The 18,290-nt window shown below is 44.6% G+C and overlaps 2 protein-coding genes across 7 annotated transcripts in view; both read left to right on the top strand.

Annotated features, from left to right (window-relative positions):
* The window catches only part of Mga (MAX dimerization protein MGA), a 58,948-nt gene extending 52,123 nt beyond the window's left edge, over positions 1–6,825 (top strand). For all 6 annotated transcript variants that reach the window (XM_090318573.1, XM_090318572.1, XM_090318571.1 and 3 more), the window contains one exon: positions 1,564–6,825. In XM_090318573.1, coding sequence (XP_090174699.1) covers positions 1,564–2,828 — 1,265 coding nt within the window. In that variant the 3' untranslated portion in view covers positions 2,829–6,825. The remainder of the gene's footprint in view (positions 1–1,563) is intronic.
* A 3,204-nt stretch (positions 6,826–10,029) lies between these two features.
* Mapkbp1 (mitogen-activated protein kinase binding protein 1) overlaps positions 10,030–18,290 on the top strand; it is a 53,541-nt gene continuing 45,280 nt past the window's right edge. The window contains exon 1 of the mRNA XM_090318567.1: positions 10,030–10,517. Within this exon, the coding sequence (XP_090174693.1) occupies positions 10,401–10,517 (117 nt within the window). The 5' untranslated portion in view covers positions 10,030–10,400. The remainder of the gene's footprint in view (positions 10,518–18,290) is intronic.

Below are 18,290 nucleotides of genomic sequence, written 5' to 3'. Positions count from 1 at the left end.
GCTGGAGCTTTTTAAAAATTTTACTTTATTGTTACTTTAGAGGTGATATACAGTGGGGTATATTTCACTTCATATAGTGTCATCTATTTTCCTCTTGGTGTTGATAAATATTTATCTGTGGTGTACTCAGAAATGTTGTGTTCCCACATTCTCAGTCTGATTCCATTTGAGTACTACTTCCCTGGGGTAAAGTTGAAAAGGAAGTCACGTGTTTGACGATTTCAATTTCTGTTAAGATAAACCGGTACCCTTGTAGGTATTAAAATCCTACTTTGTTGCCTCTCTCTGTCCAGTTCACTCTGGAATATTAGTTCTGCTGTAGAGCTTAGTTTCCCTTCCCATTAGCAATTAATTGGATGAACAAGATCAAGATTCACTGCTGTGTTGTGTTAAGATATTAGTTGGTTTGAAGAGCTGGATGCAATACATGCCTGTAATTTCAGCACTGATGAATTTCTGCTGAGGCAGAGGGATTACAAGTTTGTAGCCAGGTAGGGCTACATAAGAGCTTTAGGCCACCCTGAATTGCATAGTGAAATTTTATTTCAATAAATAAAGTACTGGGAATGTGGCTTAGTGGTAGAGTGCTTACCTAGCATTCATGAACCCCTGGGTTCGATTCCTCAGTACCACATAAACAGAAAAAGCCAGAATTAGTGCTGTGGCTCAAGTGGTAGAGCTCTAGCCTTGAGCACAAAGCAGTTCAGGTACAATGTACTAACCCTGAATTCAAGCCCAAGGACTGAGAGGGAGGAGGGGGAAATGAGGGTGGGGAGTAGTGCTCAATGGTTGTTGTTGAGGACAATCTTCAGTATTAACTCTCCCCCAAAATTAGTGGAGAGCTTTTTTTTTTCTTTTTTCTTTCTTTCTTTTTTTTTTTTTTTTTTTTGGCCAGTCCTGGGTCTTGAACACAGGGCCTGGGCACTGTCCTTGGGCTTTCTCAAGGCTAGCGCTCTATTACTTGAGCCATAGCACCACTTCTGGCTTTTTCTGTGTATGTGGTACTGAGGAAATAAACCCGGGGTCTTCATGCATGCTAGGCAAGCACTCTACCAGTAGTCCAAACTCTTGGCCCAATATCAGTCTTTTGATTATACTTGGTGTTATTTATTTTATCTTCTGGACATAAACCAACTGGAAAATTTTGAGTCCAGCTTCATAAAAAATGGTATAATTGGGGGCAGTACAAGAGCAATGACTCAATATTTGCATACCCAATGCTACGGACATGGTATTGGAAATATAAACACAACTACATAGGCAAATATTTGTGACTCTACATGTTGTATTACATAGATTAATACATATCTATGACATACAAACCCTCAGCCTAATTTTAATTATGTTCTAAAATCTTAAGTGCCAGTGACTGTATATAGAGATTCTCTTCTTGAATACTTGTTTGTTAAACACGTCATTTGAATATGATGTAAAAATTCTTTAATAAAAAAAGAGCAATCACAAAAAAGGTATAATTGATATGGGGATGGGAGAGCGAGAGATGTGGGAAAGAAAGGTGAGAACTACTGTAGATCTACATGTGTTTTAATTTTCATTTTTCAGAAAACGATGACTTATTTATGATGCCACGAATTGTTAACGTGACATCGTTGGCTGCGGAAGAGGATATGGTAGATATTGGAGGCAACAAATATGCTCATGAAGTTCCTGATGGCAAGCCACCTGACCACCTCCGAGACACCATCAGGACGGAAGACAACTCCTTAGGTAGAATTTCTTCCAGAGGAAACCAGAGAGATAGCAGGGTGGCATTGGGTCCGACTCAAGTTTTTCTGGCAAATAAAGGTTCTGGCTTTTCACAATTAGATGTTTCCAGTATGCAGGACACACACGGGTTTTTACCTAAAAAGACTTCTGGTGATATGAGAGGAATTCGGTATAATCGAAAAGAGGGTGAATTGAAAGGAGAGAGACTGAAGGCAAAGGAGTCTTCCTTTCATAAGTTTAAGGTGAAAGATCTCAAGGACTCAAGCCTAGAGATGGAGCTGAGGAAAGTTACTTCAGCTATAGAGGAAGCAGCTCTTGGTCCTGGTGAACTGCTGAGCAACATGGAAGATGAGGATGACACTGATGAGACCCTGACTTCATTGCTCAATGAGATTGCCTTTCTTAACCAACAACTAAATGACGACACTGTTGGCTTGTCTGATATGCCCGGCTCTATGGATACAGAGTTCCAAGGAGATTCTCGGCGGGCTTTTATTAGTAAACTTCCTCCTGGGAACAGAACAGCCTTCCAGGTTGGCCACTTGGGGCCAAGTTTGAAAGAATTAACTGATGTTCAAGGAGAGAGGGACTCTATCAGCCCCCTCCTCTTGCAGTTGGAAGATGATGACTTCTCTGAGAATGAAAAACAACTTGGAGAAACAGCATCTGAGCCAGATGTCCTTAAGATTGTCATTGACTCTGAGGTAAAAGATTCTTTCCTTTCTCACAGGAAATCTAGTGATGGAAAGAAGAGTACTTCTGGCATCTCTGCAGAGCCTGAAATTGTGACCTCACCTCCAGTCCTACATATGAAGACTGGCCTGGAGAATACCAACACAGAGACTGTGTGGAGGCCTATGCCAAAGTTGGCACCTTTAGGTTTAAAAGTGGCCCATCCTCCCAGTGATACAGATGGTCAGAGTCTCAAAGTAATGCCTTGTTTGGCACCTATATCTGCCAAAGTTGGGTCAGCTGGCCACAAAATAAACTTAGCAGGGAGTGACCAGGAAGGCCGGGAGAGCAAGGTGATGCCTACATTGGCTCCTGTTGTAGCTAAATTGGGCAACTGTGGAGTCTCACCAAGTTCTTCAGGGAAATGAACTTGTTTGTCCTCAAGCAAGAACCAGGCTGTGATTGGAAATGGAATCCTGCTTCCTTTATCTGGGCATCTTTATATTGTGTCATGCTAAGGTCTTTGACTTCCGTGGTGGATATTGATGAGAAGGGTAGGGTGCTGATCGTTGTATAAGAAATACTATGAAATTCTGATCGTGTTGACATTTGTTCCCTCACTTGTGGTGCTGGATCCTTTCATCCTCTTTTAAGACGATGTGATCCATTACTAGACCTGAGGTTTCCCTCTTATCAAAGGAATTCATAACAAGACTGGCTCCACAATGGTACCCTCAAGAGAAAAAACTGCTTGAGACTGGCATTCTATCAGCGAAACTGTCATAGTTGTTGGATTTGGCCTAAGGAATGTGATGCACTGGTGTGAAGGAATCCTGAAGAAGTCGTTTTTACATGGTATTTCAGTAACGGGGAGAGAGAGAGCTCTCATGTGCATGGTGGCACATACCTGTAATTCTACCCGTTGAGAGGCTGAGACAGGAGGGTCATGAGTTCAAAGGCAGGCTGGGCTACAAAGTAAGACCCAGTGTCAAAAAAAAAAACCATACACACACACACACACACCTACATACATGAAGACACAGCAAAAAGGAAGAGAGAGGATGGGTACCATGGAATACCAAAGTAAAGGACTTGATGTCATTCAGCAGGCTTCTCTTTCATACCCAAGTAGTCTCCATTCTCTTACCTTTCCAGTTAGAATTATAAATTGAAGCCTTCAGGTAAAATAGGGATACTTGTAGCTTTTATTACTAAGGAAATTCTTTTGAGATGTTTAAAACAAAAAAGTAGTCCTCCCTTATTGTCTTTTGGGATGTTGGAAGGATTATTTCACAGTGCTGGGGTGTTTACCCAGAATGTGTGATTTTGAAAGTGGATTTAGAGAGGTCCTTTCCTCCTCCACAGACCACATCACTAAGGGACAGCTAAAATGAAAAGCATTCTCTCTCCAACTACAAATCACGGCCAAACTAAACAGTGGGGCTGGATATTTCCCAATTTAAGCAGCTCCTGGTGCTTGAAGGTTTCGTTCACTGCTATCTGCGCAGGATGTAAAGAAAAGTCACCATAGGCATTCTTTACCAGGGAAGTACGGCAGTATTTGAATTATAAGATATATTTTTTATCTGCAATCATGGATTCAGTGATCTGTAGAGCTTTTTCACTCATTAGCTGTCAGGGTATGAAGGACTGGCAGCCGTGTAAAGATAAGAGATATTTATATTTTTGTATAGTTGTTTTCATAGATTTCTCAAAGGCTGAAGTTTTCAACCTAGAAGATGAGATTTGTATTGGGTATAGAAATGATGTTTCCTATTTAGTTTGTAAATAATCATGGTGCACTTGAGGGGTCTCAGAAACTCCTGGGGGCAAGAATCACTATTCTGAAAATGTATAGACTGGGATTTAGCTGCTGCATTTTGCCTTTCTTAAATAATTATATTTTGGAATGTAACCCTTGTTCTGTCTTTATTGACAGGATTTGCTTGTGTTGTTAAACACTTAACACAAGAGCTTCCAGTGCCTAGGCTGTGCCTGGGTGATGCTATTTCTTCTCTATCCCCTGCCTTTATTAACCCATGTCCCAGGTTGTGAGACCAACTTTGGAATGGATCTAGCCAGTGAATTATCTTCCATAATTGATTTCCCCTTCTGTTACTCCTATAACAGCAGATTGCAAAGATGGGGAAACTTCTGCAAAGAGCAGTGGGAATAAACTTCTGTTTTATGCTGCTTGCCTTTCTAGACCTGCTCAACAGCACTTAACCTTTCCTCTTGCTGAAGTAGCTTTACAGAGCAAATAGAGTGCTCTTCAGCTTCCCATTATCCCTTTACCCTTACCCCACAGATTTCATTCAATGCCTTAGTCCATGGAGTCCAGCCCCTGTCTCCCTTGTTAATAGTTGTCTTTGGGTTACAACAGTTTCTCATTGCTTGTCATTTCCCTGTGTTTTCCTGCCTTCCCAAGGCTCTTGTGGCTTCTGAGAGACAGGGAGCAGGCAAGGGAGTGAAGAAAAATCCTCAGGAAAAGAAGGACCATTTTAGCTTCTGAATACTTGCGCTTTTTTAAAATAAGAGAATAAGCAAAACAGGTCAAAGTCATTTCTTGATCGGTGAGTATCTGGCTGTGTTTAGAAGAGCTATACAAAGATGGAAATGAAGGATGATTCTAGGTCTTCGGGAAGGCTGCAGACATTACAAAGCCCCAGGATACCAGTGTTCTCCCAAGACAGATGTAGGAGTGATCAGGGCTCAGTCCACAACAGTCTTGCAGGCTTGACAAATACCAAGTGTCCCCCAAACTCCTACCCTTTAACCTGACCCTGGGAAAAATTGATCTGTGAAAATTACATGTATGATTATGACAGGTGAAGTTGAGAGAGAAGATTTGAGGAACCTGGAAGACAGCTCTCATCCTATATAAGAAGCATGATTTCAGTAGACCAATAATCCGCCTTTTTATACATCTGTAAATAAATGGAATGTTTTTAAGGATATAATTATGTCAGATTTAGCATTTTCTTTTATATATTAAATATATATCTTTCATTTTCTGCTTTTCAAAGTGACTTATTTTTTTAGAAACAAGAATAGCAGAAGTTTGGTGATTGAAAGGCAAGATGTATAAACTTGAAATAAACCAGTTCTACTAATTAAAGCAGGACTTGCTCTGGAGGTTTGTGCTGAGTTGGAGTAGAGAATTCTTAAGGAGGTGTGTATTTGAAGGGGGAGTGTCATTAAAAATAATTTATCATAGGAATGCCTATTTTGTAGACCAAATTTGTTAGCAATTTTTTTTTTTGGCATTGTGGCTCAAGTGGTAGAGCGCTAGCTTTGAGCTGAAGGGCTCAGGGAGAGCACTCAGGCCCAGAGTTCAAGCCCCACAACTGACCTCCCACCCCCAATTTTTTTTTCTTTTACATACTGTTACGGGGGAGGTTTTGGTATACCTAATCCTTATATTATTCATAGAGGTCTCAAGGTTTTGTATGGCTTGATTTGTCTCAGAAATCATTTTCCAGTGAAAAAACAGCTAGCCTCATAGTACCTCTGTGTGCCAGGCTGTTTGTAACCTTGAGAAAGGACCAAACAATCTTAGTGGCTAAGAAAAATAGTTCATAAAGGCAAGATGTTAACTAGGTTTGTAATTTGTAGGGGTTTTAATTAAGAGAATCTTGTAAACATGAAGCTGTTATATAAGTCACTGATAGATCAAATTCAGTCATGTGAGTTTCATATAGTTTACTTCAACTTCATAGAAGAGGAAGATGTTTTGAACACTGAAGAACACTGAAGAAAGCTGACATTGCAAACAAAATTTGTATTGTAAGGCTTGGTAGATTCCCCACCACCACCACCACACATACTATACTGATTGAAATATTTGGTCTACAAAATAGTGATAGCCCTTGTCTTCTTTAAACTTTATTAAAAAAAAAAAAAGCACAGCGTAGGAAGGACATTTTTCAGGTACTTGGAGAATGATGGGTAACAAGAAATCAGGATACATTTCTTGCATGAAATTGATTTTGAAAGTGCCACAAGGACATCAATACTGTGACATACTGCTACTGAGTAAACATGGATATGACTGACAGAATAAGGGAAAAATAAAGCTTAAGTGGTTATTTTTACTGCCAGTGGAAGGAAGGAAAACAAAATGTATTTGAAGAGAACTAATTTGATACATACAACTTTACAACTTTTAAACTGAGTGATAAAGACAACAATTTGATACAACTTTAATAGTACCAGGGTTGTTTGTGGAGGGTTGGTAGAGATTTTTGAGACAAACCTATAAATTTTATCACTAAACTGCTAGAAGAGATTGTATTAAGTAGGAAAGCAGCATTAGAAGTATTGTCTTAAGGTCCATCCTGTTTGCATCTGCAATCACTGGCCACAACTGTCCTACAGTGCCTTGCATGTAAAGGTGCTCAATAAATATTTGAATTGATGAGCAAATGTTTACTCTAGCCTGTTAGTTTTCTAGGATCTTAGAATTGCCCCTTATTTTCCATAGAGTGAATTTAAAATCATTTACTCTTAAGATAACTGTGTGACATCTATGCCCAGACATGGAGAATTTGAGAACCTGACAAACACTTGTGTACGTGTTTAGGACATGCACAAACAATAAAAGTGAAATGGTGTATAGATAATGAAGTAATTTCGGTGAGTGACTGCCCACTTTTGGATAGTAGGATGGCAAGTCTGATAAGAAAAAACAACACTTCTATTCCCCCTAGACCTGGGCCTGTTATTTTTGAGTAGTCATGAAGCATGGAAATGGCCAATGGCCTATCTTGTCCTGACATCTCACCAAGCCCCATGGTGGATTGTGAAGAATTTTAAGATGTATAGTTTTGGTCTTAGAAGTATCTAGATTCTTGGAAGTGGTGCTGTGGCTCAAGGGTAGGGTGGTAGCCTTGAGCTGAAGAGCTCAAGGACAATGCCCAGGCCCAGAGTTCAAGACAAAAATAAGTACCTAGATTCTTGACCTAAACACCATTACACTGTTAGGTTTTTTATTGTTGACAAAGATCTCTGTATATCATCTTTGACAGGAAATCAGGAGCTTAGATTTGCCTGTGCAACTCAGCTTTAGATGAGAATCATTCTGAGATTTTCTTAGGAGCTAAACCAAAGTATCTTTAGGCCAGGAATGACCAATGATACTGTATACCCACTTAACTTGCGTGAATGTTTGTTACACACACAAGTGACCAGAAGGGAATTGGGGACAACTTGTGTGGTCTGAGTGGCAATGTCAGGTACAGGGTCTGTAGCACACAAGAAGACACCAGGTGGCACCATTTACTAGTGTTTTTCAGCTGCTTTGGCCTGGTCGAATCACAGGCCAGGAAAGGGTTAAAGAATACCCTACCTACTTCTATGGTTGTAGTTAACAGCCCTTGCACCTTCCAGATTTAGGAAATAAATTAGAAAGGCCCATTTTAGTTTGATTAGCTCTACAGTGCATAGGTGGTATAATGGAGGTTTATGCTTCTGGCTGCTATTCCAGCTTGTCTTAAAGGAGGTAACTGGGGGCTGGGAATGTGGCTTAGTAGCAAGCATGAAGCCCTGGGTTCCATTCCTCAGTACCACATAAACAAAGATGGAAGTAGCACTGTGGCTCAAGTGGTAGAGCACTATAACCTTGAGCAAAAAAAAAGCAGCTGAGGGACAGTGCCCAGGCCCTGAGTTCAAGCCCAAGGACAGATTGGCAATACATAAATGATTCCACAGTAAGCTTTGTAAATGGTGTGAGTACATTTCTATTTTGGACTGTCACCCCTTCACTCCAGTTTTCCCCTGCTGCCAATACCCATTGCATAGTTTGTAAATGTTATTTTTGACACATGGCTAGAGTGCGTTAAGCACTTTCCTGCTTTGCCTTTTGGCTGTATAAGTTGATTCACAGCAACGTTTAGGGATCCCTCTCTCTTACTAGGATGGCATCTTCCAAGGTACCCTAAAGACCTGGAGAGGGGGGCTGGAATTTGGCCTAGTGATCGAGTGCTTTCCTAGTATGCACGAAGACCCGGGTTTGATTCCTCGGCATCTCATAGGAAAAAATAAAGCTGGAAGTGGTGCTGAGGCTCAAGTGGTAGAGCTCTATCTAGCCTTGAGAAAGTCCAAGGACAGTGCTCAGGCCCTGAGTTCAAGCCCAGGACTGGCAAAAAAAAAAAAAAAAGACCTGGAGAGGGTGAGATACCTCAGTGTTCTACTACACTGGAGCATGTCTTGATTTAGGCGGACTTTTACAGAAGGTAAGCAGGTGAGTGTTCAGGGGTTCTAGGAAATAAACTGGCTTACCTGCTATTGAAGAACATATACTTGCCACCACTGAACTAGAAAAGCTGCAGAATCTACTGCCACAAGATTGAAAGTGGCCTTGGTAAGTATCAGTTTGGGCGGAAATATTAAGTTCAAGAGTAACAAAGGGGCCGGGAGTTTGGCCTAGTGGTAGAGTGCTTGCCTAGCATGCATGAAGACCCAGGTTCTATTCCTTGGTACCACAGACATAGAAAAAAGCCAGAAATGGTGCTGAGGCTCAAGTGGCAGAGCTCTAGCCTTGAGAAAGTCCAAGGACAGTGCTCAGGCCCTGAGCTCAAGCCCAGGACTGGCAAAAAAAAAAAAAAAAGTAACAAAGGACTGATTTAAGTGGAGAGCACTAAAACCATGACACATATCTTTCACTGGTGCCTTTTACTTTCCACGCCTCAAGTTCTGCCCCGGGCCTGTCCTTTTTTCCACGAGGTTGCCCAGTTTAGAACACTCGGCCACTTTGCATCAGATTTTCCCGGGAAAAAATCCTTTCTACGTGAATGTGCTAGGCCGGCTGAAATGAGGAACTCTTCCAGCTGCTGAATTCTCAGCTGTTTTTGGCCTTTTCTCCACCTTGTAGTTGGGAGCTGAGAGTTTCAGCCAGTGCCCCAGGGGCGTGGTTATTGTCTTGGAGCTCTAGGAGGTGAGGTTCTGGGGGCGGGGGGGGGGGGACCAACCCTGATAATACCATAAAAGGCCCGGCTCCCTCCATTCTGAAGTCGTGTGATGTTGACCTTCGTGGAAAGAGCGGTACCCACAATTACACAGAGCAGAACCCGCAGTTCAAGTCCTCTTCGGACTCCAGTTTCCGAGGCCTTTGCTTTGGCCCCGCCCCGCGGGCCTCGCTCGTCCACTCGGGAGTCGACCTCCAGGATCCAGGCCACACCTCCCCGGCCCAGGCCACGCCCCCTCCGCCTGCCGCTTGGCCCCGGCGTTAGTTCGCGTTTTGAGCCGCTCGTGCCACCATAGCTGCGGCCGCCGCCGCCGCCGCCGCCGCCGAGCTAAAGCCGTCGAGCGCGATGTCTGAGGGCGCCGTGAACCGGCCAGCCCTCGAGCTCCGGGGCTGGTAAGGTTGGTCCCGGAGGGGGCGCTGACGAGTAAGCGGGGTTTCCGAGGCGGGGGAAGGAGGAAGAGCGCGGGCGGAGAGCGAGCGCCCCTGCCCCGGGGCGGGAGTGAGGGGAGCGGCGGCTCCGCGCGCCCGGCCGCCCCGGGCCCCTCCCGGGACCCCCCCACCTCCCGCTCCGCCCGCGCCGTTGCCATGGGAACCGTGGGGCGTTAACGGGAGCCTGACGGGGCCGCCCGCCCTGCCGGTGCTCGTCCCATTCTCCAGTTGAAGTCCCTCGGCCGGCGCGGGCCTGGCGTTCCTGCCGTCCGCGGACCCCCACGCCGCCCACCCCTCCCCGCCGCCGCCCTCGTCCCCACCCCGCCCCTCCCCACGCTCCCCTCGGCTCTTCACGGGGCTTCTTCGTCCTTCCCACGTGGTGCGAGGCCACGCGGGGGGGCGGGGGGCGGGGGCGAGGGGATGGGGAGGAGCGGGGGGGGGGGGGAAGGCCCGACCCGGAGGCAGCCGCCGCGGCGGCCTCTGCCATTTCAGGCCCGTGGGAAGGTGTGTGGCTGCGAGGCCGAGCGGAGCGCGAAGGCTGTGTCCGCGTTGAGGCGGATCCCAAGGGCGCCACCCCAGGGGGTCGTCCCCGGGGACCCCCCTCGTCATGATGACCGTGGAAGGGTCGACCATTACGAGCCGGATCAAGAACTTGCTACGCTCCCCGTCCATCAAATTGCGCAGGAGTAAGGCGGGAAACCGGAGAGAGGACCTCAGCTCCAAGGTGAGTCCTGCCATGGCGGGCCAGCCATCCCTCCTACCCTCCCTCGGTTAATCCCCCCCCTCACCACCGTTTTTCTTGGGAGAGAAGAGAGGGAGACACCCCAGTTGACTCTAGAAGACCCAATGCTCTCGTGTCTGACCCTCAGAACACACAAAACCCCAAAAAACTAAAAGCAAAGCCGTGACCTGGCTTTAGGTGGAAGGGAAATAGACAGCAGGGGATTCATTCATGAGAAGAGGTCACGAGGACTGAAAACCAGTGGAGTTTCACCGTGACCTCATTACAGACCAAGAGTGTGCTTGAGGAAGCCGCTTGACATTCCGTGACTCAGTTTCCCTCCTTGGAAAAGGACGGTGGGATCACATACCCTGAGAAGGACTAAGCTATGACTAATGTGGATGTATATGTTAATGTAACAACTGGGACTATGGCAAGCTTTATCAATAGCAGAAAAGTAACACCAAAACACCTTGTGCGAGTTGTTGACCCGTAATTGTTTTTGCTGATCTTTTTAAGTAATTAGTTGTTTTTGCTAATCTTTTTAATGGACCTTAGCTGACTTACCTAGAGCTTATGTGTTTCTTAGAAACCATAACATGCCAAAACCACATGCCTGCCAGAAAAACAGTTTTACAGGATATAGCCTTTCTGGGGCACATGCTTCTCAGAGGCAAAGTCCTTTTGTATCCCCTCACTTACGGGAAAGGGATACACTTATTGATCCTTAGGTGTGGTATTTTCTTCTTGTTTCATTTTAAGACAGGGTCTCCTGATGTAGGTCATTCAGGATGGCCTCAAACTCTAGATCCCCTTCTTTTCTCAGCTTCCGTGGTGCTAGCATTACAGGTGTGTGCAAATACAATCACTGAGGTCCTGCTTTATTTGACTTTGTTGTGCCTCACACTTTGGGCATACAAAAGTAGACTAATTTCCTTTCCCTCTCCCACCCCTTTCTCCTTTTCTTTCTTTCTTTCTTTTCCTTTTTTTTTTTTTTTTTGTCAGTCATGGGGCTTGGATTCAGGGCCTGGGCAATGTCCCTAAGCTTTTTCCGCTCAAGGCTAGCACTCTACCACCTTGAGGGACAGCACCAGACTAACTTCTTTTAATCCCTTGAGGGAATCCAAGGCTTTATTCCCAGAGGATCAGATTGCATGTTGTATCTTATTAGCAGTCTATAAACACAATAGCTTTGTATGGTACAGGATTACCAAGGGAAGAGTCATTTGCAACAATAGCATTTTATTTCCTTGCTGTGACTCTTTAGAGATGAGTAAACCCAATGAGGAATGATTTAGAGTGCTATCCGCATGGCAGGGTTCTGTCCCTTAGCAGGATCTTGGTTGGATTTGGTGTAAAGGGGATCAGTTTTCCTGTATATTGTAGCAGGGGTTGTATCAAATCAGAGCTCTATGGTTGTGGAGATAATGTCCCTTCTGAGGACTCTTACTACTAAGTTACTGTTCCTATTCTCTAAAGGCAGGAGGATGAACCCCCAAATCAGAAACAGTCTTAACTACAATTCTTTGTATATTCTTTACATTCTTAGAACCAAGGCTGCTCTTTCTATGGGCTAATAACTTGGCAGTGGTCAGCAGTATTAGACCAATCTTCTCATATCTTTGGGCTCTTGTTTTCTGGAGAGAAATGTTGTACATAATATGTATATCATCTTTGGCCAAGAATACCTAGGGAATACTTACTATGATTTTGGCTTGGAATCCAGAAGATACCATAGACCTTTTTTTTTTTTTTTTTGTGGGTCTTGGGCTTCAACTCTGGGCCTGGGTGCTGTCCCTGTCCCTGAGCTCTTCAACTCAAGGCTACCACCTTACCCCTGGGCCTGGGAGCTGACCCTGAGCTTTTTAGCTTAAGGCTACCACCCTACTACTCTTTTTTTTTTTTTTTTTGTCAGTCCTGGGTCTTGAGCTGAGGGCCTGAGCACTTCCTTGGGCTTTCTTAAGGCTAGAGCTCTACCACCTGAGCCACAGCACAACTTCTGGCTTTTTTCTATGTACGTGGTACTGAGGAATCAAACCCAGGTCTTAGTGCATGCTAGGCAAGCACTCAACCACTAGGCCAAACTCCCGGCCCCACTACCCTACTACTCTTGAGCCTCAGTCCCACTTCCTATTTTCTAGTGATTAATTAGAGATAAGAGTCTCTTGGCTTTGTATTACCTGGGCTGGCTTTGAACCTCGATCCTCAGATCTCGGCCTCCTGAATATCTAGGATTACAGGCGTGAGCCACCGCACCTGGCTCCACGGACCTTGCTTCTTAAGACTTCTTGTGTCATTCATCACTAATTTATTCGACAAGGATTTGTTGAATGCCTACTAGATGTTCAGCGATGAATATAAAGCATCCTTGACATCAAAGAGCTTGTGGTAGTGAGACATAAAAACAAGTAATTAGGGGCCGGGAGTTTGGCCTAGTGGTTAAAGTGCTTGCCTGGCATGCACGAAGGCCCAAGTTCGATTCCTTGGTACACATACATAGAAAAAAAAGCCGGAAGTGGTGCTGAGGCTCAAGTGGTAGAGCTCTAACCTTGAGAAAGTCCAAGGACAGTGCTCAGGCCATGAGCTCAAGCCCAGGACTGGAAAAAAAAAACAAGTAATTACAACATGTGTGGTATGTGCTGTTTAAGAAGTATGTGTTAAATTATTCATGGAAGCACTGGGGAGGTTCCTATGCTCAATTTAGGGGAATTAGGAAAGACTCTGTAAAGGAAAGGATGCTTGAACTATGAGTCCAAAGCAAGAGGACAGGAGTTTTCTAGGAAAACAGCAGAACAAGGGGCATCCCTGGCGCCACCACTGAGAGTCCCTGTTTCATGGGGTGCTGGTTTAAACGTTGTATATGAAGGAAATGTTGATGTGAGGTGGAATGACCTGACCCTTGAATGGTGTGATAGAGCATGAGCACTAGTGTTGATCTTTAACACAGAAGCAACAGCCGTCTGTGACCCTATAACCCGGGAGATGCCTCCCTCCCAACATTCCTCAGTGAAGACTCTCTACCTAGGATTACTTCAAAAGCCTTCCTGTGGTAAACCACGTGGACTACTCTATTAGACTCTGCAGGTAGTTTCAATGTGTGGTAGCTGCGGATAATCATGGGAAGTTTACGCTGTACAGATAGGTAATTTGTTGTGTGCACATCAGTCTTGGGGCTTGAACATAGAGCTTGGATGTTGACCCTGAGCTGCTTTTGCTCAAGGCTAGTACTCTACCACTTGAGTCACAGTCTTACTTCTGGCTCTTCATAGTTGATTGGAGATAAGACTCTCATGGACTTTTTTGCTGGGGTTGGCTTTGAACCGTGATCCTCAGATCTCAGCCTCCTGAGAAGCTAGGGTGTATAGGCCTGAGCCACCAGCACTTGGCAGGATAGCTGATTTTGAAATGAAAAAGCATGCCTTTTGAGGGGCAAAGGTGGAATTATAAGAGGGTCTTTGTGTAACTCCTACCTCAGATAGCCTCTTGCTTTGATTTTGTTATTGTTTGATTTTTTGAGACATACTCTCACTTTATGGCCATCAGCTCACAGTCTTCGCCTCAGCTGAGTCTATGCTAGGATTACAGGCTAGGATTCCGTCTTCTTCATACTATTCTGTCTCTCCAAAGTAGCCTCGCTTTTCCTCTTTACCATATTGTACATTCAGTTCTAGATATATCTCCATATTTTCTAGAGTCTTTGCCAACTATCCTCATTTCCCTGAAACCAATCTCTACTGTTTTTCTTTTTCTTTCTTTTTTTTCCTTTTGCCTGTCCTGGGCTTGGGCTCAGGGCCTGAGCACTGTCCGTGGATTTTCTCAAGGCAAAGGCTCTAACCACTTGAGCCACAGCACCCCTTCTGGCTTTTTGCTACCTATGTGGTACTGAGGAATCGAACCCGGGTCTTTGTGCATGCTAGACAAGCACTCTACCACTAGGCCAAACTCCTGGCCCTCTCTACTGTTTTTCTATGTATGAGTTCATTTCCTAAGGTCAGGGGCATTTTCTTCTTTTTTGGTTGTGGAGCTTAAACTCAGAGCTTAGGCTCTGTTCTTGAGCTCTTTTGCTCAAGGCTAGCCCTCTCCCTCTGTCAACCACAGCTCTATTTCCAGTTTTAGAGTAAATAACTGCAGGTAAGAGTCTCAGGGACTTTTCTTCCCAGGCTGCCTTCAAACCATGATTCTCAGATCTCAGTCCCCTGAGTAGTTAGGATTACAGGTGTGAGCCACCAGCCTCAGGCTTCGTTTTCTTTTCTTCACACTGTGTAGGGCATTGTCAAGTATGTAGTTGGTACTAAGGAATAAAATGAATGTGAACAGTTTAAAGGTGTCAAAGTTAGATAAACTTGGGAGTCTGGAAGAATAAATTTATGACCTCTTGGGAAGAGAAAACAAAATGAGGAATAACAAAATGAAAAAGAAAGTTGAAGCTGGGCCCCAGTGGCTCATGCCTGTGACGCTCGCTACTCAAAGGCTGAGATCTGAGGAGGAGGATTCTGAGCCAGCCCAGGCAGGGAAGTCCATGAGATTCTCATCTCCATTTAACCACCAGAACAGGAAGAGTGGTGGAGTGCTAGCTTTAAGCAAAATTGCTTAGGGATAGGACCCTGGTTCAAACCCCACACAGACAAAAAGAAAAAGAACAGGGGCCAGGAGTGTAACCTAGTGGTAGAGGGCTTGCCTAGCATACATGAAGCCCTGGGTTCAATTCCCCGTACCACATACGCAGAAAAAGCCAGAAGTGGTGCTGTGGCTCAAGTGGTAGAGCTCTAGCCTTGAGGAAATCCAAGGACAGTGCTCAGGCCCTGAGCTCAAGCCCACGACTGGCAAAAAGAAAAGAAAAGTAGGAGAGGAGGAAGGTATATGTGTGAGAAAGTATTGCTCCATTTTTATTTTATATATGTGTGTGTATGTATGTATGTGTACATGTATGTATCTATACATGTATGTATATAGCTTTATTTATTTGCAGTGCAGTACTAGGGATTGAATTTAGGGACTTGTACTCCCTGAGTAAGCCCTCCTCTGCTGCTTTAGTCACACCCTCAGTTCTAGCAAGGACTTTGGATTCAGGAGAAAATATGGTTTAAATGTGATAGGAAGCTGAAATGAAAAGGCCAGTAGAGGTTGGGATTTTAATTACTACAGTGAGAATAGAGCTGGGATTTTTGTCGTGTGTGTTTTGTTTTTGTTTTTGTTTTGTTTTTTTGTTTTTTTTTTGCCAGTCCTGGGCCTGAGTTCAGGGCCTGAGCACTGTCCTTGGACTTTCTCAAGGCTAGAGCTCTGCCACCTGAGCCTCAGCATCACTTCCGGCTTTTTTTTGCATGTATGTGGTACCGAGGAATCGAGCCCGGGTCTTTGTGCATGCTAGGCAAGCACTTTAACCACTAGGCCAAACTCCCAGCCCGTGTGTTTTGTTTTTGAGGAGGGGAATTTCTGCATTTTAAGATCTTTTGCAAGATTTGTTGTTTCTTAAGTACAGCTCAGTTATCAGTTGTAAATACCCCTCCAGTTCAAACCCTGTGAGGCAGTTGCTGGCATCTCAAGTAGAGGCTGGGTCACCCCCCTCTTCATTTCTTTTTTTCTGGCCAGTTGTGGGGCTTGAACTCAGGGCCTAGACACTCTTTATGAGCTCTTCAGCTCAAGGCTAGCATTTTACCACTTTTGAGCTACTGCCTCATGGCCTGGTTAATGGGAAATAAAAGTCTCATGGACTTTCCTGCCTGGACTTGGCTTTGGAGCACTCTGCTTAGATCTCAGCCTCTTCAGTAGCTAGGGTCAGAGGCACGAGCCACCAGTGCGAGGCTGTGTGAAGAATGAAGTATTGGCACTGTTGATAACTCACCCTCCCCCTTTGCCTAAAAGTTCTGAAAGATTTTATGTGGGGGAGCTGGGTGTTGTTCTGCTTTAACAAAGGACAGAAATGGGCTGAAACTGAGTAGGCAGGACTGAAATTGGATACAAAAAGATTGTCTGTGTCGGAAAGTAGTTACATGTTGAAAAGTGAAGGAGGCTTTGAAATATCTAATCTAGTTTATATAATAATCCTCTCTGAGAGCAGTGGGTAAGGTAACTTCCTTTTAGCTCTGTATGAATTTAACTTTATTTTTTCCCATTGCATGATTGATCGTGTGAGCCTTTTATTAGGTGGCTCTAAGAAGAGTTTGTCTAGGTGACTTTCATGAAAAAAAGAAAAAAAAAACTGGCAAATAATTTACTTTGTCTTTGCTCAATGCTTGAGCCCAGACAAACCCAGGTATTAATGCTGACAGACTTTATTCCGTTTAATAGAGGGGAAAGCATTTTGTATCATTCAGTCAAACTTGATAGCTCTCATCTTGGGGCCAAGGTTTGGAGGGGAGAGAGGCATCAGACTATTTGTGTACATTTTGGGTCTTCCATCTAGCTGTAAGAAAGCAGAATCTCTGGTAGAGTTTGGTAGTTGGAATATATGAGTTCCACCCAAAGCTCACTACTAGTTGTGAATCCTGACTAAAAATCTGCTGGTTTGCTACCCAAGTCCTTCCTGAGCCTTTAGTACATCAAATCGGCTCAGGTGTGCTCTTTTCCTCCAGTAGTCTTTAGCTCTGGTCTTTGTTCTAGACAGATGGATCCATTAACTATGTCGGTGATGGATTTGAGAGAACCGCACCGTTATGAGATGTGAGGAGCCAGCTGGTGCCTTACTAAGGGAAATCAAGAATTTTCTCTGTGAGCAGGAATAGGAAACTTTACAGTATCTCTTAGTCTAGGCCACTCAACACTCCTTTAAACCACTGCCCTTGAAACTTGTAGGAATCCACGGTGTTTTGTGTTTGAGCCATACTCTGGGCACTACCTAGAGGGATGATCAGGAATAGAAGCCCTTGGGCCACAGCTCTGCTTCTCACCATCCTTGTGAGTGAACTTCGTTAAACTTTTATCTCCAAGCTGGCCTTGAACTTTGCATTATAGCTTAGGCTGGCCTTGAATTTATGCCTCTAGTGCCTCAGCCTCCTGAGTGCGGGATTACAGGTATGTACCATTATACCTGTGTCTCATGTGCTCTTGCATTATGGCTTGTAAAGTGTCCTGAAATCCTCAGAGCAGGTGGAATGCTGTGAGGAATGTTGGTGATCTAACTTTGTTTGCTCTCCATTTCATTTTCCCTCCTTGCCCATCACTCCCACAGCTGCCTTTGCCTAGAAAATGATTTCCACTGGATTCTCTTATCCCTGGACACAGTGCCTCTTCTCTGCTGTCTAAAAATAGCCCAGCCATGCCAGGCTCTCAGTTGTCTTGGGAAGCCTTCACTTACCTACCTGGCCTTACCTTCTTTTAAGACACTCTCTGTCTCTCTCTCTGTCTCTCTCTCTGTCTCTCTCTGTCTCTCTGTCTGTCTGTCTGTCTCTCTCTCTCTCTCTCTCTCTCTCTCTCTCTCTCTCTCTCTCTCTCTCCCTCTCCCCCTCTCCCTCTCCCTCTCCTTCTCCCTCTCCCTCCCTGTCTTCTTCCCTCCCTTTCTCTCTCCCTTTCTCCCATCCTTCTTCCCTCCCTCCCTCCCTCCTCTCTCTTCACCTTCTTTCTCCCTCCCTCCCTCCCTTATTCCTCTCTCTTTCTTCTTGTCTCTCTCTACAGCTTAGGGCAAGTTACTGGGTCACTTTTTCATTCTTTTGTGGTGCTAGGGATTGAACCTGAAGCCTCAACCATCACTATGGGGTCAGTCTTACCTCCTTGCCAGTACTTTTTCATGTCTTTAGGACTTTGTTTCTTCTGGCTTCACTTCTCTTAATTTGTCACCTG

Source organism: Megascapheus bottae, chromosome 25 (genome assembly GCF_031878675.1).
Source record: "Megascapheus bottae isolate mThoBot1 chromosome 25, mThoBot2.hap1, whole genome shotgun sequence".
Classification (NCBI taxonomy): Eukaryota; Metazoa; Chordata; class Mammalia; order Rodentia; family Geomyidae; genus Megascapheus; species Megascapheus bottae.
The sequence above is the reverse complement of the archived record's forward strand: the minus strand, read 5'-3'. Positions and strand labels throughout refer to the sequence as shown.